This window comes from Ptychodera flava, chromosome 2, assembly GCF_041260155.1.
Source record: "Ptychodera flava strain L36383 chromosome 2, AS_Pfla_20210202, whole genome shotgun sequence".
Classification (NCBI taxonomy): Eukaryota; Metazoa; Hemichordata; class Enteropneusta; family Ptychoderidae; genus Ptychodera; species Ptychodera flava.
Window position 1 is genome coordinate 11654756 of NC_091929.1, and position 23990 is coordinate 11678745.

Sequence of the window (23990 nt, forward strand, 5' to 3'; positions counted from 1 at the left end):
AGTTAACAGAATATATAAATTTAATGCGACTCTAAAGACAAAACTAAATATCGTTTCATTTTTATCAAGAGTTTTGTTATTGTATAACATATTCCATACTCTCGAGCTATAAATTACTTTTGGTACATACTCAATTTACATACTTTGGTCTGCATATATTATAATGAAAGACCCGAGTTTAAAATGACTTTTGATTGACATATGTCTATCAACGTCAAAGTATGAATTCATAATCTGTGTGTCAAGCCGTGATTGGCTGTCATTGTTGCCAACTGTATTCTAATTTAACCCCATCCACATTGCTGGTCTCTGTTCATTGATCATGTATAATTTATTCATAGCAATGAAGGTATATATACCTCAGATGTGTTCGATTCACACTCACACTTCGAACGAAAGCCAAACATTTGACCCAGATCAGATCTGATCAAAGTCAAACACCATGTTTAGATTGTGTCTGCTGTCGCTCCTGCTGGCCTACGTCAGCGCCGAACAGAGCTTCTACCAGATCCACTTCCCAAGAAAGCCATGGGGTTACAGATACAAGGCAGGTAGCCAGAATGCTCCAATCAAGATCGACATGTTCTTCGGTCTCCAGTGCGAGGACGCCAGAGATTCCTACCCAGTCATCAAGCAGGTTGCCGACCATTACGGACCAGAAGTTGTTGAACTGAACTTCCACATCTTCCCACTGCCATACTTCTCAGGAGATTTCCTCTCATGCAAGGTAAGCAACGTGTGACTTTGAAAAAAAAACAACAACAACACAGTTGTTGATACAATACTTTGTTTTAAATTCCTATCGCGAAATACTAGTATTATACCTGGTACTTCAGTGACGATGTTGCTATCAAATCTTTATAAGACTATCCCCGCTTTGCAGCGATCGATAAAATCCTACATCTAGTATATTCCCGATTATTTTTATTCCATTCCAGGGTGCCAGAGTTGTCGATAACCTGAACTATCACCTGGTACTTCAGTGACGATGTTGCTATCAAATCTTTATAAGACTATCCCCGCTTTGCAGCGATCGATAAAATCCTACATCTCATATATTCCCGATTATTCTTATTTCTTTTCAGGGTGCCAGAGTTGTCGATAACCTGAACCCCGAGTTGGTTAATGATTTCATTGAAGTTGTCTTCGCTAACCAGTACAGAATTGGCCGTGCCCCATGCACCGTCAGTGATCTCGAATTGATGGAGTAAGTTGATCTAAATTACAGTACATTTTATTTAGTGTGTTTGCTAAGTCAGTAAACATTTTTCATATATTTAGATCCGAATTAGTCTACAAACAATAACGAGGTTTTGTAAATGTGTGCACAATGGAACAGACAATAGTAGAGATTATTCGTATTTTGATTGAAACATTCAAATATGTACAGAAGCTTTTGTAAACCTTTCATCACGAAATGGTTGGTGCTATTGTATTTAGTTTGAATCTCTATTTTTATCTGTTGTTGGGATGCCGAAAATTGATGAAAATCACGATAAAAAGTACGGGAGCTTAAACATAAGCTTGGTAGAAATTCATTCAAAGGGGTTGAAAATCTAAACTCTTCTCTATATCCAGATTGTTGACCGACTTGGCTGTAGACATGGGTGTTGACCGTGACAAGTTCTACGTTCAGTTTGCCAACCCTCTGACCACCAACCACTGCAAACAGAAGTGGAAGTCAAGCATTGCTGGTACAGTAAAACTTCAATGTCTTTTTATGACTTGCTGATGTATTACCCCGTTCACTTAGAACGATGTGAGCCAGTCGAGAGCTCTATTGGTGGCGCTCTTGTTCAACAGACGGCCATTTTGTCTGTTCGTCCATGTTCGTTCGTCTCTCCATCTTCTCCTGAATGTTCTCTTAAGTGAATAATCAATCATCGTTGATGTTGTATTCTACAGATGGAGTTTACGGATCACCATGGTTCTTGGTTAACGGTGTAACAGTCCTTGACTGGAAACTGGATTGGACCGCCGATAACTGGATCACCCATATCGATTATTTGATCAACCCTCCACCAAAGGGCGAGGTAGGTGTATTTAATAGATCATAGACAGCTTATGAGGCGGTATGAAAGCCCTTTCAATTTATAACTAATGAAAGAGTGAAGATGGTACAACAAAAATTATATTGCTTTTCCATGATATGAAGCTTTATCAGCTGTTACCTGTCAGAGTCAATTGATAAGCTTACTTGCGTTCCAATACATATAAAAGACTTGCAGAATGCAAAAAAACCACGAGTATTAAGCCCGATATGTTTCCCTGCGTTTTGTTCTTTAAATACTTGGTCGTTTACTGGGTTGTTTCTAATGAGAGGCCAAATAACGTTTTCAGGTGAAAGCACTCTTTTGATTGAAGTCATGCAATATTTATTGTCTTTATTTTGTTACAGTTCACCACCCCCGGTATCATGTGGTAGAGTGTGAAAGAGGAAGGCAGATACAAGACGTGATGTCACTAGCAAGCGCAGCAACACAATCCAAACCAGAAAATCGGAACACGAGAATTTGTTTGTAGTCCTAGTCACGTGATTGCACGTCATATGATGGCCATGACAGCTCACGGAAGAAGAAAAGGACTGAATTGACGTGAAATATTACATTCCTTTGCTCTTATTTTGTGAATGAGATTATTTTTATCGCGAGGTAACTTTATTCCTCTCAGCTTCTTAAAACGACGTATGGAGAAATAAAATACTTTAAATGTGAATAAATGTGTGTTGTTCCTTTTGTTATGTCTTCAACAGCATGGTCTAATTCTAAAGTTCCTGAACACTAGAAGCCTTCGTTTGCATTCAGTCGGACATGTGTGTTGTGTGCAATAGAACGTGTTTTATATCCATAGGATCAGCGACGTCAAATATATCTAACCGTCGAATTTGCTTCGGCAAATTCCAACAAAAGCTTGTTTACTTCAGCGTTGGTGAAATATAATTAATCGGTTGGGACCTTAAAATACTACTGATAGTTGGTTTGAATTACCAGACGCATCTACGAAATGACTGATTTCACATACTGGGATTCAACACAAACACGTCATCAAATACGAGGTCTAATCTTAAAATTGTGCTATAAGGTAATGTGCACCTCGAAAGAGAAAGACTTAAACTTTTGTTCAAACTTTCTTCAAGGAATATTTCAACCATTCTCTTTCGAGGCAAATAAAAAATAGGGGCTCACCGTGCAAATTTTGTTACAAGAAAAACAAATAAGTACGCAACTATTATCGATATTTAAAATTCAAAATGGCCGCCATCCCTTTGTTAACTCTTCGGACAAAAAATAATTTTTACTGAGACGGTGATAAGTTTTTCTTACACCAAGAGCTTTAAAATTAACCCCACAAGTGGTAGATCAGAAAAGAATTGAAGTTTGAGATTCCGAATATCTGTCCCCGAGGCTTATTTTACCATAAGTATAGTAAGGATATGAAAGCTTTAACATGAAGTGTCACAAAAGTGGCAAACTCATGATCCCCTTAAGCTTGTTTACTTTTCATTGTAATAATCAATAGCAACGGTCATTCCTCACAGCGTTTGTTGACTCCGTTTATCCTAATTATCTGAAATTGTGTTATTCCATACCTCACTTACCGTATATTCTCTTTTATTTGAGTTCCTTCAGGTAAAATCTTCCAGCTTTCTTGAAACTCTTCAATTGGCAATTTCTTCTCTGAGAGTTTGCTTGAATACGTCTCTGTCAGACAGTGCCTCGTAGAACGGAACACGGAAAAGAGTAAAACAAAAATCTGAACTGTAAAAATTAGGTAGAGTGAAACAAACAGGGAAATTCCTCCTCCGAATTGGTGCAATGTTGTCGAGAATTCATTTCATTTCAACGTCATTTTCCAATGGTTGAAAGTCTACACAACAACTTATTATGACTCATGGAGTGAAGGGTTGGATAACAGAAGACATCTTGTCATTAATATCTGTTTTCACCCATAGAAGAGAAACTTACCGAAGATACCATCCGATGATCTCGGTTGATGAGAATCTTTTGTTGATATCTTAATCATTTATGCCCTTTTTTCGGGAAAGAAAATAACTCAGTAATGCCATACTGTAGATATTATGAGACGGCGCCCTCACTTCAGTGAAATTGGCGGGAAATCGAATATGATACGCCTTAATGATATGACGACCACTGCACACAGTCTGTCTGCTAGAACCTACGTCGCCAAGGTTTCATCGAAATTATCCAAATTTAGATTTTCGTTAGAATGAGTCACGGAGATGACTAATATCAGAAGATAAAGAAAAATCATTATAGGAGATTGCAAATTTTTACTGTCTACGTTTTCTGGAAGTTATCGCTTCTGTAGCGATAGCGTTGTACTTTGCTTTTTAGGCGTTCAGCCTTTTGCTCGACATGTGACGGAGAAACCTGTTACACTACAACCTTGGTTGTAAAGGTTGATTTTTCTGAAACATAGACTCCATAAACTGTGTAAAACTTTTTTTTACGACTGTGATTGTCAAAATTGAATTGAAATGCTCTACGAAAACAAGTTGCTTCAGCATCCGATCTGGAGTGGGTCATTTTTTATCTAACTCAAAAATTTGCACTACGGAGAAAATGTGGTGCCTGGGATATGATTTTTCTTCAGTTGGCAGTTGTGTCTCCCCATCACGCAACAGATCTTCGTACTTTCAATTATTTAAAATGTTTTCGTGGTCTACCACTGATTTGCTGGGTTCATTTTGAAGCTTATGGAGTCAATAAAGTATTCGTCAGCTTAGTTTTTGCGAAAATCAAAATGTAATTTTTCGGCATACTCTAGCAATGACACTGGAATGGCTGCCATTTTGAATTTCAAGTGTCCATTAATATTTGGTATTTTGTTTCTGTAGTACCAAATTTTGCACGGTGACCCCTGATTTTTATTCTTTATTTTGAAAGAGAATATTTTCCTTAAGGTTAGTTTTAGTACACTGTCACAAAACTGTCAATGTCAGGGTGCGAACTATTATAGAAATAACGCTTATAGAAATAACGGGCGACGCGCTGACCATTAACGTTTATTTGTGGGCAAGGGCGAGAGGAAAGCCAAAAATTAACGGGCGAGGCTTAACCGAGCCCGTTAATTTGGCTTTTCTCGAGCCCGAGCCCACAAATAAACGTTAATGGTCAGAACGGAGTCTGTTATTTCCATTATATTGTCAGCGAACCCAAGAAAACCGTCAAAATTTCCGAAAAGTTCAGGAGCAAACGACAACTAGGCCCCAGAAACTGAGCAATACGCGACGCACTGTTACGCGCGCTGCAAAAAATTGGCAAATCCGGAGATGTTTTCAGAAAAAGTATCTCAGCTTGACCTGCAAGTGCTGTATTTTATTTTGTGATCGATTACGATTTATGTTTGAGCTGTAAAGTTACTGTGTATTTGTTGTCAGTCACGTGGTTCAGCTCGACCAATCAAAATGCGACGGGCAGGGCATGGTAATACAATATCGGTTCTTATTCCTCTCTCTCAAGTTGTTGCAAGTGCAAAATATTTGTCCAGCAAACACAACGCGTTGTCTACGATATGCCATGTTCTCGTCGTCAAATAAATTATCGCTTTGACTGTTATATACTTGTCTTTTCACATTGCACAAGCGCAGGTAGGTTTGCCTCCAGCCATGGCAGTATTCTTGGAGTTACAAGTGTTTAATAAATCGTAAAATTAAATGAAAATATATCAAATGAAAAGATCGCTTCACCGTGAAATTTAATATCTTCCTTGACTTTTACAAATACGGGAAATTGGCTTACACGAGTGCAAAAATAGACTTAAACGATCAGTAAGAGAGAAGGTTATTTTTATCGGTGAAAGTCTGTCGTTGTCGTCCAAAAATGTATGTCATCTTCAAAATCATGTGTAAATTCACAGCTGGGCACTACTTGCGTGTTTATTTTAACTTAGTTATTGTTGGCCATATGGAATTACTGCGAGCAACGCCAATATTGCATCGCAAGTCTGTTAGGGCACAATAATGCGCTAACTAGATAAAGTGACACGAATGCCGTTACCCACATCTGTGATTAATCAGTTTGAAACAAATTAGTAAATTGAAGAATTCTCCCATAGTAATTTTAGTTCGCTTCGAAAGTATAGCATAGATTCAAGATGAATTCAATTTCAAGGTGTGAATCTTACATAGCCAATATCATAGTTTCACATTATTTGACTGATCACAGAAAGTATGTTGATTCACAATTGAAGTTTCTCTTAGTTTTCATCGTTAAGGTAGTATGCGCATCGAAAGTGAAAGACTTTAACTTTTGCTCAAACTTTTCCCAAGAAATATTTCAACTATTCTCTTTCAAGATCAAGAATAGAAATCGGGGGTCACCGTGCAAATTTTGGTACTTGAGAAACAAATTGCTCCAAATTTAGATACATTTTAAAATTCAAAATGGTCGCCATCTCCGTGTTAATTCTATGGAGAAAAAAATAAAATTTACGATTTTCGAAAAACTAAGACGGTGGAAAGTTTTCTTTCACCTAGGGCTTTAAAGTGAGCCCCCACAAGTGGTAGATCAAAAAAGAATTGTAAAAGTTTGACAGTCAGAATATCTGTCAGCGGGACGCATTGTCCCTTTAAGTGGGATCCCGTCACCACCTTGAGCATTACGCAAAAACACTATAAAACCAAATGTGGGATTACATATTCATCGAGCCAGAAGAGAAAACATGCACTTGCACATACGGAGCGCAATTGGTCTGATTAACAACTTATTCTGTCGTGATCGTCCCACAAGCATGGGATAATTATTAAAACACAATGGAGATTTTTCTGAATAATTCTCTTTTGTACTAAAGATAAAAACATTTTAATTGTAATTGTTTGTCGATGAAATACCGTCGAACGGACGAATGCCCGAGACTCTACATATTGTTTAGCGGCGATAGTGTTTTGTGATTCTGAGCCAGCTTCCTACATCTGTCAACTGTGAAAGTGTTCATGAAACGGTTATTGTTATGAAGTGAGAATTACTACATATGGGTCAACAGCTCAGGAGGTAGCGTATTTGAATATCAATGAACACTATGCAAATTTGTCTTTGGAAGAGAAATGGCATGTGAAGCAATATGCACTGCGGGGTACCTAATAAAACATTGGTATTTCGATGTCATACCGAGAGAATTAAACCAGTCTTAGGTCGCTAAGTCTGGTAAGTGTATATGTAGCACACATCTATATATTGTACCCTCTCCAACGGCAAGACAAAACACCTTGGTGTGCAAGAAAAGTCAATGACATGATATTGGAATAATTATTTCGCAAGCCTATTTGTGAACAGCTGCTTGTATTCAAATATCAGTGACTTATATAGCACCAACGAATAAATTAAACAGACCGTATGGTTTGACCGACGCACATCACACCATCAGAAGATACACTTTCATTCACATCCTCTGAAGATGAAGGCAAACCACGATTTTCGAAGTTTATCGCATCTCTTTTGAGTGTGATTTTTAACGTCAGTGAAAATCAGCGATCTTGTTGACAAATGTGCGAATAAGATACAGCCGCAAAATATGCAAAATATGCAAAAACATATTTCGCGCGACAGAAACATGCGTCATTTAATACGTGTAATATTTCAAAAAGTAACCAAAATACGCTCTCTTCAAAATGTGCTGTAAATTAAAAGATGTTCATACATAACTATTCGGTACTGTACCATTAACTTACAAAAATATCCGTATACGGTGTACGAAGATTCCAACTCCTGGCTTGTTCAAGGCAACTGCGGATTATCAGACAAAAATGAAATTATCTGACTTGAAATTATCCGACTTGGATGCTTAGTCTTGCAGATATCCTTGACTGTCGTCTCTAATAAAACCTAGATTTATATTCAGGAACGGGACAATCTCTTGTGCAGGTCGACCTGAGAAAACGGCATCAATAACGAATCTAAGTATTAACCATGCATAATTTCTTGATACACTACAATTAAAGCGTGAAATTTCGATTGAAACATGTCTAGTGGTACGTGTTCATAGGCATTCCAAGTGACGTATCGACGTATAGATCAGGGATTAATTTGCTGATGTCCTTGTGGGATATTACAGTGCTCGAGGCTAAAGACAGAGCGTTATAATAATGACACAAATTACTCCAAGTATAAAGTAATTATATCTGTATCAACAAAGCTAAGTATTAACCATGAACGATGGCTTGATACCGTACAATTTAAGTGTGATATTTGGCAAGTGTACATAGGCATTCCTACTGTCTGTCGTATCTACGACTGTGAATCAAGTGGTTTCGTTGTTTCTTATGGAAACGGAATATATATATATATATATATATATATATATATATATATATATATATATATATATATATATATATATATATATATATATTACTTCAAGTACAAAGTAACTATATCTGTTACTTCAGTTTCATGCTGACGATTGCTAGATCCATGAAACTTAAGTAACATATATGATAACATTGCACTTGAAGTGATTTGTGATATAATATATATATATATATATATATATATATATATATATATATATATATATCAAATTTTTGTTAGCCCGACTAATTGATCAAGAATTTCCAGGACGTGATCTCATAACGATAACGAGGTCTAGAAAATCACACCGAAGGTAGAACACACTTCTGGACAGACATTCGGACTCGCCGAAGTCTTTCGCAATACATTTCCGGTCAACCTCTGATGTAGGTTCATGTGAGCTCGCGGAATAAATAAAGTTTTCACCGTGCCTACCTTATTTTTTTAATTGAATATCCCGTAGAATTAACGTACTGATGGCGGCAATTCTGAATTTCAAGTGATGTAAATCGTTTCTCGGGTAGAAAAAATTTCACAGTGACCCAAGATTTTATAATTGATTTCGAAAAGCTCCTCTCGGAAATTTTGAGCCATTTTTTAATTCTTTCTATTTCGAGTCACGCACTATTTCTATTGGTAGTAAAGTGTCCTTTGAGGAGCTATGAAGAGATGGCGTTCTTTTACAACCATTGTGCAGTTCTGAGGCGCTGTTGAGCCTTTGTACAAGTCGGATGAAAATTTTCGATGAAAATTCTGGCATGGACATACAAAGGAATGATCAAATCAAAAGGGAAAAATATGGAACTACGTTTTCCATATGTGTTCCTTTCCTCGTTTAGCTCATTCCATCTGCAAAAAACTGGCATTTTTGTTTTAAAAATACAACCATAAGGAAAACTTTACATTGACACCCGGAAAGGCGATGCTTCGCAGTAATGGCAATGCATATTGAGACTTCTTGAAACAACCAATCATCAAGAGATGTCAAAGGTCAATAAAAGTTTCAAATATGATTACACGCCTACTGGGCGTGAGGTGACGGGGGCGTGCCCTGTGTAAAGAACGGTCCTGCGGTAGGACACGATTTTTGTCTATACACGCCCACCTGATGTATCGTTAATTTTTTTGGTCGTCGTTTAGCTATAAAACGCCCTGCACAATTCTTTTCTGACACACGGAGTCGATTCGAGGTCTGACATTGATCTGAAGTGATCTAAGTCAAACACAATGTTGAAATACTGTCTGTTCGCCGTCTTCCTGGCCACCGTTGGTGCCACCAACTTTTACCAAATCCACAACCCAAGAACAAGCTTTGGCTACGTCTACAACAATGGCAGCGTGGACGCTCCAATCAAGATCGAAATGTACATGGGTCTCCAGTGTGAAGATGCCGCCAAGGCTGTGCCCGCTGTCAAAGCTGCTGCCGATGCCTATGGTGCAGGAGTTGTACAGCTGAAATTCCACGTATTCCCACTGCCATACTTCACTGGTGATTTCCTTTCCTGCAAGGTGAGTCCTAGTGAGAGCAAATAAGTTTGAACCCTTCAACCACAAACCGAAGCCCATTGCGATCAATGGTGAATGTTCACCTGTTTACATGGAATTGGGGTGAACAGGTATAAGACTTATATCCCATTTTAGATCTTGGTTAATTCTACCCTGTAATACTACATCATTTGCAAATACTTTGCGATTATTTATCATCAGGATTAACGTGCACTGTGCTATCGATGCTGCCATGCAATATGATTGACATCAGCTAGCATATTTTCAAATCAATAACTGCAACATGGAACCCACAGACATGTGTTAATCGGAAGGACCAACTCGTTTTGACTCATTTATTTTCTACCACGTTCTGTTCCGTGACTAAAGATATGTGAAAGCAGCAGTGAATTAACGCAAAGGGGGACCCTAAACTGACAAATTGTACTCTTTTTCTAATTATTGAAAGCGTTCATTATTAATTTTTCCGAGGCCAATAACGTAACCAGTTAACAGAGGAATGTACATTATTTCTCATTATTTCTTATCAAGGGAACCAGAGTCGTCAGCAACTTGGCGCCAGAAAAGGTTGTCGACTTCATGCAGACTATCATGACAAACCAGTACAGAATTGGACGTGCTCCATGCACCATCACTGATTTGGAATTGATGGAGTGAGTGTCGACTTAGTTTTGTCATTATTGTATACGGAATCAACACATAACATGTGATATCCTTTAAAAGAGCATTTGTTATGTACATTTGCATGGGGAATTCTTAAAGTTAACGAAATTTCATTGTATTACCCAGTAAACGTCAGGTACTTTTTGGACCACAATCTCTTGAATGTTGCCATTTAAAAGTATCGAAAGATTTTCTTTTCTGGGTGGCCTCGTCCGTTGTTTGAAAGGGTTAGAAATCATCCTTGTCTGTGTTTAATCCTTTTACCACCGCGTTTGTTCCTATCGAATTGTTTTCTTTGCCTAAGTTGGACCTCTACACTGAGAAATGGGGTGGATAGAGTGAAAAATGATAACGTTTTGCGCAATCTAAAGAAGTGTCATTTCTTCTACAGACTGTTGACTGACTTCGCCGTTGAAATGGGAGTTGACCGTGACCGATTCTACGTCCAGTTTTCCAACCCACACACCACCAACCATTGCAAACAACAGTGGAAGGCACACATCGCCTGTAAGTTGACAGTTGAATTCTAGAAGGGTCTGTGCTGCTTTCTGAAATGCTGCATTTTCAGTTTACTTATCTCAGGACACATATTTTCCCTTTTTGTTGCATCAACCGTGTCTTACTTCAAGTCTTGTCGCCAGTTGACCCTTTTTCACAAGTTGCTAAATTTTTTGATCGCCCACTTGTTTGCTTATTCTGCATGAATCTCCTTGCATTGTCTGCCCATACCGCTTTCTCCCCTCTGTGCCCATCTGTCTGTCTGTCTGTCCGTCTGTCAATCTAAGAGGCGTTCTCCGATGACGTGTAAAGCCAGCCTGACCGCCTGTCCGTCAGTCTGTCTGTTTTTAGGGGTATGTCTGTCCTCTCTCTCTCTCTCTCTCTCTCTCTCTCTCTCTCTCTCTCTCTCTCTCTCTCTCTCTCTCTCTCACCTACCAACCTTTATTTGCCAAGAAACTTACTACGAATCTCTTTCGATTGGGTCAACAGCTGGCATCTACGCTTCACCAACCTTCAAGCTGAACGGAGTCCATGTTGTTGACTGGAACCCATCATGGACCAAGCAGGATTGGTCAGCTTTGATCGACTACCTCCTTGCCCCACCAGTCCACGGAGAGGTAAGTGAATCACTACTACTGCCAATGGCATAAATCTCTCTCTTAATCGCAATGGCATTTCAGGTTATCGGTCAATTGAATTTGCATATACCAAAATTTGCATATATGTACAAAACGTGCGCGCGCCTTGGCAGCAGACTGTTTTGCTGGACCAGCGACTGAATATTCATGACTGCTGCCACAAAAAATGGCGGAATTCTTTTAAGCTGCTACCTTGAACCTTCGAGTAGGAAGATAAAGAAACCATGTCATTTGACAGCCTATCAGATAAGAATGTCTTTGTAGTAATTGTGAGAAATCTGTGATATTTTAAAGCCGAAATTCACTTTAGCAGAAAAAATAAATTTAAGTGATATGACAATCTTACACTCTGGACGTTTTTATTTCAGCTCACAACCCCTGGTATCATGTGGTAGAGAGCGAATAGAGAGTAAGAGCAAGGAAGTTACGTCAATAGAAAGGCTGAGTTCAAAGATCAAAGGTCACCGGATGGAAGAGAGGGACCGAAAAGAGCGATGCTGTCACGTGATTATTGTAACAACCAATAATGGCCATCAAATTCTACTTTTATCAATACTGAATTTATTTGTATATTTAAATGGTTTGCGCGCTTGTATAGAAATGACATTTCTTGTAACAGTTGTTTACAACATTATGCCTCCTTTTGTTTACAGTTTTTGAATCGACGTCGTGAGAAAATAAACGTTAAAACTGTCATTACACAAAGTTGTGCGATTTTTTTCCTTGTTGTAAATGATGTATGTATGTATGTATGTATGTATGTATGTATGTATGTATGTATGTATGTATGTATGTATGTATGTATGTATGTATGTATGTATGTATGTATGAATGTATGCATGCATGCATGCATGCATGCATATATGTATGTGTTTATGTATATGTATGCATTGTATGTATGTATGTGTGTATGTATGTATGTGTGTGTGTGTGTGTGTGTGTGTGTGTGTGTGTGTGTGTGTGTGTGTGTGTGTATGTATGTATGTATGTATGTATGTATGTATGTATGCATGTATGTATGCATGCATGCATGCATATATGTATGTGTGTATGTATATGTATGCATTGTATGTATGTATCTGTGTATCTATGTACCTATGAATCTATGTATATTGGTACACTGTCTCAATTATCTATTAAGTACCCGTAGCAAGTTGCAGTATTCAGCACCCCTCTCACATTAATAACTTTGATGACCACACTGTCCTTGTTCGGTAGTGGCGATCACAGTTACCAACTTGCCATTCCCATTTGCGTAATATAAAATTGGCTCATTTATGGTCAACCGTTGCGGTAGAGAATAGAACAGTCTTCATTTTATCAAAATATCTTGGTCAAAAGCACAAGTCTATATGAGGCGAAAAATAGAAGGTCATACAGCGGTACATATCATATGTGTATGCCATTCCCATTGCACAGTGCCCTTAACTCCCAAAGTTGGAATTCTAGCCCTCAGGTCGTGCACCGGTTTCTTCTGTTGTGTTCCTGGCTGTGTGTCACCGACCCGTAGGGTTACACTATCAGACCATTGAAAGCACAGAAATTATGCCCGACAGATCTTCCTGGCACGAAAACAGTCAGCAGCGAATTTTCCTCTATCTCATGGAACTTCTCCTTATTCTTGCTTCTTGGTCATGCGCGATACCATTTTGGCTAACGAAATGATCGATAGTGTATACTGTAGACTGAAAAACGACGGTTTAACGATTAAGAGCAAAATGCTTATTCAAATCCGCCGCCACGATCATGTCACCAAATATGGCACATTAAGCAATCGTCAGCTGCATCGTTTTTTCAAATTATTCACTCCCAGCGTAGATGGTAGTGCGTAAGACCAGGACGCAAGACTATGGTGAAATTTCCATGAGAACGGGGTAAATTCTCTACCTATGCGACCGTTTCTATAATTTCTGGGCTTTTAATGGATCGGCATTGTAGACTTTACTTTACGAGACGGTGCTACGTAGCCAACACTACTACAGAAGAAGCCGGCGCATGGCCCGTGGGCTACAATTATTGCAGTTAACTGTAACTACTATAAAAGTATTAACGCCGTGGGTTGTCGACAATTCTATACATCTGAAATTTCGTCGAATGATTGGACTTCGAAGGCATCTATTTGACACGACGAACATACATATCCTTCACTGAGTTAGTCCCCAAAACGTAAACTTTGACGACTTGGCATCGGGGATGACCTCGATTGTGATAGACTTGGCCGCTAGAGGACTCGTGTACGTGCTATCGAAGGGTCCCTTCCGTTCTCACCTAGATCGCAAGTTTCCTTGCTGTCTTTTTGAAAGCCACAGCCTTCGATGAAATGAGAACTCCTCTTTCATTTTATGTTCGTATTTTCTTAATGAATTGCTAAGTAAATTTGTGTCTAGTTATCCCCCACCCGCCTGACTTGCAAATGTTCGTATCATCTGGAGGGCGCTAGACAAATGTCAAGTTCACGTGACTGAATTCGTCTTAGTGAAGATAGCATACCATTTATCATTATCTCAACTTGATAGGATTTATTGATGAAAGTATGCTAAAATTAATTCACATCTGTTCTGAGTGATTGGCTATTTCACTCATTGAAAGAAAGTAATCCCGGGATTATACAAAATACTTTTGCACGCTCATGAAGTATTTTATCCCTCTACATCAAAATACGGACAGTTAATTAAGACTGTTCATGAAATAAATATATAATCCAATTAATTTCTTTGTTTAATTTCACTGTATACGCTCCACTTTTGCGGAGCCGTGTAACTCCTTGCTTGAGGACAGATGAGGAAAAATGTCCTCGCGGGAAATTACAGTGCGCGATGCTAAAGAAGCGCGTTATAAATGATAACACACAATATATATATATATATATATATATATATATATATATATATATATATATATATATATAATATATATATATATATATATATATATATATATAATATATTGCTAGACGTGGAACTTGTCGTGATTACTCTACAGACTGTTTCATGCGCTTGGCAATCGTCAGGAGTGATGTGGCGGGCTCGTTGCTACCTATATATATATATATATATATATATATATATATATATATATATATATATATATATATATATATATATATATATATATATATATATATATATATATATATATAAGCAGCGCGTTATAAATGATAACACACAATTATATATATATACATATATATATAATTTTGTGTTATCATTTATAACGCATATATATATATATATATATATATATATATATATATATATATATATATATATATATATATATATATATATATATATATATATATATACCATGTTCGTGTGGGAAATTACGGGTAGAACAACATTTTCCTTATAGGTCTTTCCTCTCGTTTGTATGGTTAGTATGTGCCATTATAACTTTAATTTGGATTCACCAGATTTTACACTTATATGTGTATAAAATAAATGCATCGTAACAATCTACAGAATAGCCATAATGACCGTGTTTTAGACAACTCTACAACTTCCAACGTTAATGCCATGTTGCCGAAATAATGGAGCACAACGTGTACATAGCTTGACTAGAAAAAGTTTTTAGTGTGATAACTTTCTTTTGCAATATAGAAATGCGCCCTCGATAGGTTTTATAAGCATATTTCATATTTCAATACAATACATTTAATAGTTAGAATAGGACAATTGTACAATAATACAATAACTTATTGTAGGAGATGGTGAGTAATGAAAATAATGAAACAAGACCTACTATGAGACTAAACTTTTCAAAACGTGTCAATATGACATTTCTATGCCAACGAAGGATCAGCAGTAACCCCCAAGATACACAGCGGTCAAAACATTTTAGTTGCCAAATCATCAACAAATAAAGCGCCCTCAGCGCCATTCACCTTGAAATTCCTACATAAAATATGTGAACAATTCAAAGCTTTATCAGAGGAAAATAAGAGGAAATGCTTTATGTGAAAGCTAAATGAGTATTGACACAATAGTAGCACCGTTAATTTGAATGTAAAGAAGCGAAGAAAGTTTGGGAATTCGTAGAAGGTATATTACAAATGTCTGTGGAATGTATTGCATTTGGAAATAACGTTAACGCAAATGTGAATAACTATATAAATTTAATTATTCTGATTGCCAAATGGTCTATTCATAAAGTCAAATGTTTTATGTCAAAGAAATTAAGTATATTTGGGATCGATTTTATGCCATAAACTTAAGGTTCCAAGACAAGAAATTGACCTTTTTAATCTAACAATTCTCTGGTGGTTAATAAGCTCAGAAACCCCGTAAATTATATATTTTCTGAAAGCCTAGATATAGGGAAACATTTTGGTGACCACACAGTGTCAGCATTATTTACATAACTATCACGTGACAGGTAATTTGCATAACCTTTCAAAAATCGGTTTTCCCTATGTTTTGTCTTAATGCTTCAAAATATCTGACTCAAACTTTCTGGAATGCAAGCTGTCACAACGTTCTTTAAAAGGGTGTCTCAGATTTTTTATATCTTGCTTAGTTTATTTTGAGCACAATTTTAAGAAATTCACTAAGATTAGATTCACCGCTCTGGAAGTTTCTCTGGCATAAAAATTGTTTAAGAAGGTTTAAAAAAATTCTAAGACACACTTTGGAAGATCCTTATGACAGCTTGCACTCACACAAATTTCAGCCTTACATCCTTAAGCATTGAAACGAAACATAGGGAAAACAGATTTTTGCAAGGTTATGCAAATTACATTACGGGAAGGCTCCATTAACTTAGAAATACCCTACTTCCCTAGAGGATCAATTTCACAGACCTGCCTTTCCTACAATGGCACTACAATAGCACCAGCTGGATTAGATAAACATAACAATGGAACATTCACACCTTGGGGATTAAAAGTCTTCTGTTTGTCACCCGAGTTGCTCAGGCAAGGACTCGGGTTTCAGGTACCATGCAAGTTAATGCAGTCGTCCCCTAATGTCTGTCACGTGATAGTTATGTAAATAATGGTGACACTATGGTAACAAAAATGTTTCCCTATATCTAGGCTTTCCGAAAATATATAATTTACGAGGGTTCTGAGCTTATTAACCACTAGAGAAGCGTTAGCTTAAAAAGGTATAAAGAGTTAAGGTTGATTATTAAGTAACATGATGTCCTTTTACGATTGGAACTAAATTGGGATAATTGGATTGGCATAATTTCTCAAGAATTTGAGGAATTTGTTAAATATGACACCGTATTTGCTAACCATATTTAAAATTGTATCCGAAATTGGCAATGCTACGCAAATGTTATGAGTAAGAATCATTACATGACTGTATTTAATGCAATATTGTTAAATATATGTATTAACAATATTCATATTTGAATGAAAATGTGTGAACTTGTCAATGCTATTTTTTACTGAATTACAATTTCTAATCTCGATTTGTTACATTGTCCCAACCAAAACGAAGTTTTTTGATCGATTGAGAATTTCATCAGTCTTGGTCACTTCAAAAGTGCCCTGACTACATTTAGTGTTTATTAAGCCCCAATCGACGAAAAAAGTCAGTGACATTTCAAAAGTGCCCTGGGCTGACCCAAAAGGTCATCAGTTAGAGATATTTTATCATGTCTCGGTTTTTAATGTTATTTACACAAAAATAAAACGTTTTCAAACAAATTAATACGAATTAAGGGATATATAATCGATTATTTTTGTTGTTTTGTTCGATGAAAACGATATTTTAATTTTTTACAGTAGTCTATCATTTTGCAAAATTTAAGCTGTAAAAATTTCGATTTCATTAAACTTTTGTTATAATTACTCTCATCCAATTATCCAAACTTAGTTCCAATCGTGTTTTTTGCTGAATTTTGAGGAAATGAATAAAGTTTTGATAACAGCGAGAAAGTAACGCGCCCTCAGCTTCAGCTCTCGGTGAATCGTTTTATAAGATAATGTAGTTTGTTTTGCCAGCAGGATGATAGTCAGGTTTATTGGACTTGCACCAAATCATACTTTAGTATTTTAAACCCAGTATTTCAAGGTAAATTTATGCATGTTGCTGATGTCGTTGATATCAACTAAAAAGAAAACAGGGCCTACAACAGATCTAGAGCCCTGTGGAACCCCACAGGGGATTATTACGGCCTTTGAAGTACAGTTGTTTATATTAACAGCATTCAACAACATTCTTTAACCATGTAAAACTCAACCCTTTTATACAGTTTTGATAACAAGATGGCGTGATTTATAGAGTCAAAAGTTGTTATTTATATCAATAAAAATACCAAAAGTAACAAAACCATCATCATTTGCTTGGATATTCTATGTGAGGACTGCTAACGATAGTTTTCTACTATGCTAACGAAAACCGTATGATGACTGTCAATTAGAATGTCATCTTTTCTTTAAACAAATGCACACAGTTGTTTATTTGCAACAGATTCGATTAATTCGAATCGAAGTTGATCAGCGTTTATTCTGGTGGACTCATAATCAAGACTCGGCCACGATGTTGATATTACTATAGTTTCGATGTCGAATGTCGAAATAATTATTTCTGCGATAATGCGCAACCCTACTGCATGACTGCGTGTTCACATTTCTGTCATGCTAAGGATGTTCGCCGTCGTATGGCAAGGTAAAATTGTTACCATTCATTACTCATGAAGAACATAATATTCTTCAATGAGATGTCATAAAGGTTGGCTAGGGAGCCTTGAAAGAATTGTCCATCGAAATGTGTGAACAATACGTTTACTTGAACAGTGGGGCGAAATCAGCAATTACTACTTTCATGATGGAATTTTCAGACGCCTGTGATATGTCGGGTTGTTGGTTTACTGCATAGCAATACTTTGATCGAAGTGCTACTAGGATGTTTTCAATTTATTATTTACGTATATTCTGGCAGTGATAAGCTATTCAATATTATCTACTTCTTTGCGAAGAAAACGTGCATCCACTGGCCCCCTCTTTCCTCTGTCCAGCTTATGCATCTTCTCGGAGCATTTTTTTCCTTTTTGCCTCTCGTCATTTGTTCATTTAATTATATAAGAGGTTGGCGGGTCTACCATATCTGAAATATTGACTGTAGCCAAAAGATGCGAGCAATCATTGGGTCCAGGGATGTAGACGAGTGTTTAAACTTCATGGTAAGGTGTATAGATGTAGTTGACTAGAAGCGCTACCTTGAGAGAAGCATGCATCTCCTGAATATAATTGGGTGATACAACCAACACAATGACAGAGTAGAATGAACATTTGGGAAAGAAAGTGAGTGCTGCAATTTTTCCCACCAAAATTTCAGTGTAACATTTTGCCAATTTTTATTAATTTGCTGTATTTTGTTTCGGTAGTTTTGGACCAATGGCCACAACTTTTCATTTGCTACAATGTTTGACTAAAATTTTGGGGAAAATCTGAAAAAAAATTGTTGGCGATATATTCCATCAAGGCAACATCAGTTGACTCTGGCACTCAAGGGTTAAGCCTTTCATTTCGAGGTACGAACTACCTTGAGTTTGTCAAAGATAGAAAGCTGATGCTTTGGGCTTTGTTTCGGTGTCGCAAAATTTCAAAGAAAATGTACCCATGTGTCACTACGTTGCCGATTCCAAACACTGGTGGCGCTATAAGAAGTCTCTACACTTGCACAGATGACTAACAGGACTGAGCATAAGACATGAAATGTGCTTGAAGATATGCGCCTTGAGATGCGTTTACAACAGAAAAACTTAAGCCGTCAATATTTTGCTAAATTGCAATATGAACGTTGCAAAAGATGTGCTTTTGCGATTATATTTGATTCTTGATTAAGATTATACAGTTATCATGCTAACCGTTATTATGACCTTCTCTTTATTTTGTGTTTTTACGAAAATATTGTATTATTGCAAGTGACAAGATGTTGCAGTGATGTGTCATTCTGGTGTGCAGCAAATCATGTGACCAGCACGTGTGATTTATTTGCATATAAAAGCTAAAGCTGTGAGACAAGTGATGAACACTGTGCACTCAAAATCCGAAATCGAATACAGAATCTGATCCAATTTATGCGTCTCAGTGTCATTCTGTAATATTAGCGGGAGTATTCGCAACTTGAAAATTTAATTTAAAGCAATTTAGCGAAATTAATGGTTCAAACTAGAATGACACCATAAGAAAGACTTGCTGTAATTCGGTCTAGGCCTGAGAAATCGACACCGCAACTTGATGCCCGTTATTTGTTGTGTTGGGTTTATCTTGAGGCAAGACAGCTGATATGATTGGATAAGACCCTATTAATAGTTCTGCCATATTATCAAGATAATAAACCCTCGACCGCATATATTATATTTATTAGGCCAGCGAGAAGCTACCCAGGCCTCTAGGCGTGTTGAGGTCTGAAACAATGTAACGATTTTGTTTGTCATTTCCTCGAAATTTCTCACCAAAGCTGCCGAAAAAGCAGATGAATAAATGAAATGACTAGACACATTGATTATTTGTACATGTTGGTTTTACTTGAAGACAAATAAACACAATTCTTGTAATATCAGTCAAAAATATTTACTTTTACACGACGTCGTGTCAAAATACTTTAAGAAAACGAGAAATTTCTTGAGGTCAACGCCTCAGGTTCAAGTTCGTGGTATTTTCAATACAAACAAACAAACTCATAAAAGTTAACGTCCATTCATTTTGAATAACAGGTTTCCATGGTTACTGTGTCTTTTAGCATGGTATCAAGTGACGGCAAACTCGGTGAAACATTTTTCAGTCATCGGTTGACCTTTGAACTTTGACGGTTGAACTAAGCCTTGCTATTGACGTCACTTCCTGCTTCTTATTCCACATCCTCTCTCTTTACCACATTATACCGGGAGTAGTAAGCTGCAAGGAAAGCCAAATAATCGTTTTAAAGTTTTTTACCGATCGTCAGTTTTAACAAGAATACTGCTAATGGCAATGAAATGTGTCGTATCGTACCAAGAAATGATTTTTCGAGGTCAAAGGTGAAATTACGTTTCAGTTTTTGTAGTATGACTATACTACATGAACCATATGACGATACTTGGTCATGCTGGTTAACCTTGAACATATACATGCAATAGAGCTAAAAAGAAGTAAACTGTGAACAAAATACTCATAAGCAAATCTGTAAGGAAGCACTACATAGCTGACAAGGGCGTGTTTGCCTTGTAGTAGTATAAGTACAACTTCTATGACGACACTTACCTCTCCGTGGACTGGTGGGGCAAGGATATAGTCGATCAAAGCTGACCAATCCTTCTTGGTCCACAAGGGGTTCCAGTCAACAACGTGGACACCGTTCAGCTTGAAGGTTGGTGAAGCGTAGATGCCAGCTGTTGAATCAATCGAAAGAGATTTGTTTTTAGTTTCTAGACAAGTAAAGGCCGGTACGTGAGAGAGAGAGAGAGAGAGAGAGAGAGAGAGAGAGAGAGAGAGAGAGAGAGAGAGAGAGAGAGAGAGAGAGACAGAGAGAGAGAGAGAGAGAGAAGGAAGAGAGAGAGAGAGAGAGAGAGAGAGAGAGAGAGACAGACAGACAGACAGACAGACAGACAGACAGACAGACAGACAGAGAGAGAGACAGACAGACAGACAGACAGACAGACAGACAGACAGGTGGACGGACGGACAGCAGACGCCTTTTAGACAGACAGACAGACAGGCAGGGAGAGTAGAGGATGGGGCAAACAATGCACGGAGATTCAATGCAGAATAAGCAAATACATGGGTTGACAAAAAATAGCAATTCGGGAAAAAAGCTTGCTGACGGGTCAGCTTGCAACAAGACTTGAAGTAAGACACAGTAAAGGAAAGTATATGTCACTGTCGTAAGATAAGTAAACTGTGCAAAGACGGCATTTCAGAAAGCAGCACAGACCCTTCTAGAATTCAACGGTCAACTTACAGGCGATGTGTGCCTTCCACTGTTGTTTGCAATGGTTGGTGGTGTGTGGGTTGGAGAACTGGACGTAGAATCGGTCACGGTCAACTCCCATTTCAACGGCGAAGTCAGTCAACAGTCTGTAGAAGATTGAGCAAAACGTCAAAAAATTGCTACCCTTACACCCTATTCTCCGTGTTGAGGTCCAACTCAGTTATAGAAAACGATTGGATCAGACCCATACAGAAGGGTTAAATTCAACCACGAAAATTTTCAAATATCATTTAATATATTTGAAGGCCAACCAACATTCAAGAGATTACGGTAAAAATAAGTATCAATTCTGACCGGTTAATGCAAGGAAAGCCCGTTATATGATTTTGAATTTTGTAATGCAAATATACGTTCTCACTGCTGTCATAACTCCATGAAACTGCCTAATCTTTGCCAATGAAAAGGGGAAATATTCTTACTTTAGACAAGCGTACTGTTTTTAAATACAATTGCACGTATGTATTGATTCTATAAGACAATGATAACAAAACTAAACAGACACTCACTCCATCAATTCCAAATCAGTGATGGTGCATGGAGCACGTCCAATTCTGTACTGGTTTGACATGATAGTCTGCATGAAGTCGACAACCTTTTCTGGCGCCAAGTTGCTGACGACTCTGGTTCCCTTGATAAGAAATAATGAGAAATAATGTACATTCCTCCCTTAAGATAAGATCCCTTAATTTGTTTGTGAGCATAACGCCCACATTTACCTTTAATTATGCATAATCGACTACTCTTTCTCTCACTTACACGATGTATTTTACGAACACCACACTAATCGTTGGTAACAGGAAAATACAAGGCACAAATTAATTTAGTCCAATAGAGAGATGTTTTCAAGTAACACATAGTAAATTTTCCTCAAGGAATCTTTCAACCATAAGAAAATAGAGAATAAGAATCAGGGGTCACCGTGCAAATTTTGGTCTAAGAGAAACAATTACCCAAGATTTACCAACATTTGAAATTCAAAATGGCAGCCATCCCTGTGTTATCTCTATGGAGAAAAATAAATTTTTCGATTTTCCTAAAACTAAGACAGTGAACGTTTTTCTCACGCAAACAGCTTCAAAATGAACCCACACAAGTGGTAGATCAGAAAAGAATTGTAAAAGTTTGACAGTCCGAATATCCATCCCCGAGAAGCATTCTACCTTAATGGCAAAGTATTTCCAAATACGTTTGAAGAGGATGTAGTAGTACAGGTGAATTGAGACGGAGATCCAAAACGGAATATAATTCTTAAACCTATTCACCCTATAATTCCATGTAAACAGGTCCACACTCACTGGTCACACTCATTGAACACAATGCGTTTGGGTCAAACCATGGTGGTGGTAGGGTTAAAACTTATTTGCTCTCACTAGGACTCACCTTGCAGGAAAGGAAATCACCAGTGAAGTATGGCAGTGGGAATACGTGGAATTTCAGCTGTACAACTCCTGCACCATAGGCATCGGCGGCAGCTTTGACAGCGGGCACAGCCTTGGCGGCATCTTCACACTGGAGACCCATGTACATTTCGATCTTGATTGGAGCGTCCACGCTGCCATTGTTGTAGACGTAGCCGAAGCTTGTTCTTGGGTTGTGGATTTGGTAAAAGTTGGTGGCACCAACGGTGGCCAGGAAGACGGCGAACAGACAGTATTTCAACATTTGACTGAGATCTCTTCAGATCAACGTCAGTTCGTCAGGATTGTCAGTTTGTGAATTAGCATCTGAGCAAACGTCAAATATGTATCCTGCCGGATATGAATAAATTATCATATATTACATAAAGCCATCACATCGATAGCGACAGAGGCGGAGACAAAATTCAAATAATCTTTATTTCCGGCAATATCAGCCAACCATTGACTGGAAGTTAAAAATTTACTTATTTCATTGCATGATATTTGCCTCGACTTGACCATTCTACAGAAATCCCAATAATTGACATCTGTTCCGGGGAAAAAACAACACGTTATTTCTGACGACTGTGAACAGACGAACAGGCAGAACGTATGGCGAAACTTTTAAGGTCTTGCAAGCATCAGCATTTTAGCAAATGGTGAATATTTTTATGGCAACTAGTACCATGATATTTTCCCAGGGAGATAAAAACTAAGGTTTCATCCTGTCTCGTGAACAGATGGTTGTCCTTTATGTAGGTTTGGGCACAGGAGGCAGATGGACTATGTGACCTTATCTTGAAAGCGACAAACCAGCTTGAGGTTTCTAGCCAAAAATTCACTCGCTGAACGGAAAATTCGTATTTTTCAACTGCGATGCCTTTCACAAAGCAAATGATTTCGACGACTTTAAGCATAATATTTAACTGTTCTGCATTTATAAAAAAAAACCCTTTAACACATTTTAGCTGCAACTCAATGGCCATCAAATGATGTCGTTATTGTAACCTCCACAAATGTAATAATCTCCACAAATGTAATATCAACCACAATTGT

At 37.6% G+C, this 23990-nt stretch overlaps 3 protein-coding genes across 3 annotated transcripts; 2 read left to right on the forward strand and 1 right to left on the reverse strand.

Moving 5' to 3' along the window:
- The first annotated feature begins 372 nt into the window (after positions 1–372).
- On the forward strand, positions 373–2719 carry LOC139114588 (uncharacterized). Its single transcript, XM_070676405.1, has 5 exons — positions 373–727; positions 1086–1207; positions 1579–1694; positions 1906–2033; positions 2399–2719. The coding sequence occupies exons 1-5, from the start codon at positions 443–445 to the stop codon at positions 2423–2425; spliced, it is 678 nt and encodes a 225-aa protein (XP_070532506.1). The 5' UTR covers positions 373–442; the 3' UTR covers positions 2426–2719.
- A 6751-nt stretch (positions 2720–9470) lies between these two features.
- On the forward strand, positions 9471–12310 carry LOC139114572 (uncharacterized). Its single transcript, XM_070676384.1, has 5 exons — positions 9471–9818; positions 10347–10468; positions 10870–10985; positions 11466–11593; positions 11983–12310. The coding sequence occupies exons 1-5, from the start codon at positions 9537–9539 to the stop codon at positions 12007–12009; spliced, it is 675 nt and encodes a 224-aa protein (XP_070532485.1). The 5' UTR covers positions 9471–9536; the 3' UTR covers positions 12010–12310.
- A 7763-nt stretch (positions 12311–20073) lies between these two features.
- LOC139114608 (uncharacterized) lies at positions 20074–23262 on the reverse strand. Its single transcript, XM_070676426.1, has 5 exons — positions 22918–23262; positions 22044–22165; positions 21508–21623; positions 20811–20938; positions 20074–20465 (listed from the first exon to the last, which is right to left on the reverse strand). Exons 1-5 carry the CDS (start codon positions 23197–23199, stop codon positions 20439–20441), a joined length of 675 nt encoding a protein of 224 aa, XP_070532527.1. The 5' UTR covers positions 23200–23262; the 3' UTR covers positions 20074–20438.
- Positions 23263–23990: the final 728 nt, after the last annotated feature.

Coding starts and splice junctions, on each gene's coding strand:
- LOC139114588 (XM_070676405.1), top strand. CDS start 443: ATGTTTAGATTGTGTCTGCTGTCGCTCCTGCTGGCCTACGTCAGCGCC. Junction 728..1,085: donor GAGATTTCCTCTCATGCAAG/GTAAGCAACGTG, acceptor ATTTCTTTTCAG/GGTGCCAGAGTTGTCGATAA. Junction 1,695..1,905: donor GTGGAAGTCAAGCATTGCTG/GTACAGTAAAAC, acceptor TGTATTCTACAG/ATGGAGTTTACGGATCACCA.
- LOC139114608 (XM_070676426.1), bottom strand. CDS start 23,199: ATGTTGAAATACTGTCTGTTCGCCGTCTTCCTGGCCACCGTTGGTGCC. Junction 20,939..21,507: donor GTGGAAGGCACACATCGCCT/GTAAGTTGACCG, acceptor TTGATTCAACAG/CTGGCATCTACGCTTCACCA. Junction 20,466..20,810: donor CCCCACCAGTCCACGGAGAG/GTAAGTGTCGTC, acceptor CTTTCCTTGCAG/CTTACTACTCCCGGTATAAT.
- LOC139114572 (XM_070676384.1), top strand. CDS start 9,537: ATGTTGAAATACTGTCTGTTCGCCGTCTTCCTGGCCACCGTTGGTGCC. Junction 10,469..10,869: donor ACTGATTTGGAATTGATGGA/GTGAGTGTCGAC, acceptor TTTCTTCTACAG/ACTGTTGACTGACTTCGCCG. Junction 10,986..11,465: donor GTGGAAGGCACACATCGCCT/GTAAGTTGACAG, acceptor TTGGGTCAACAG/CTGGCATCTACGCTTCACCA.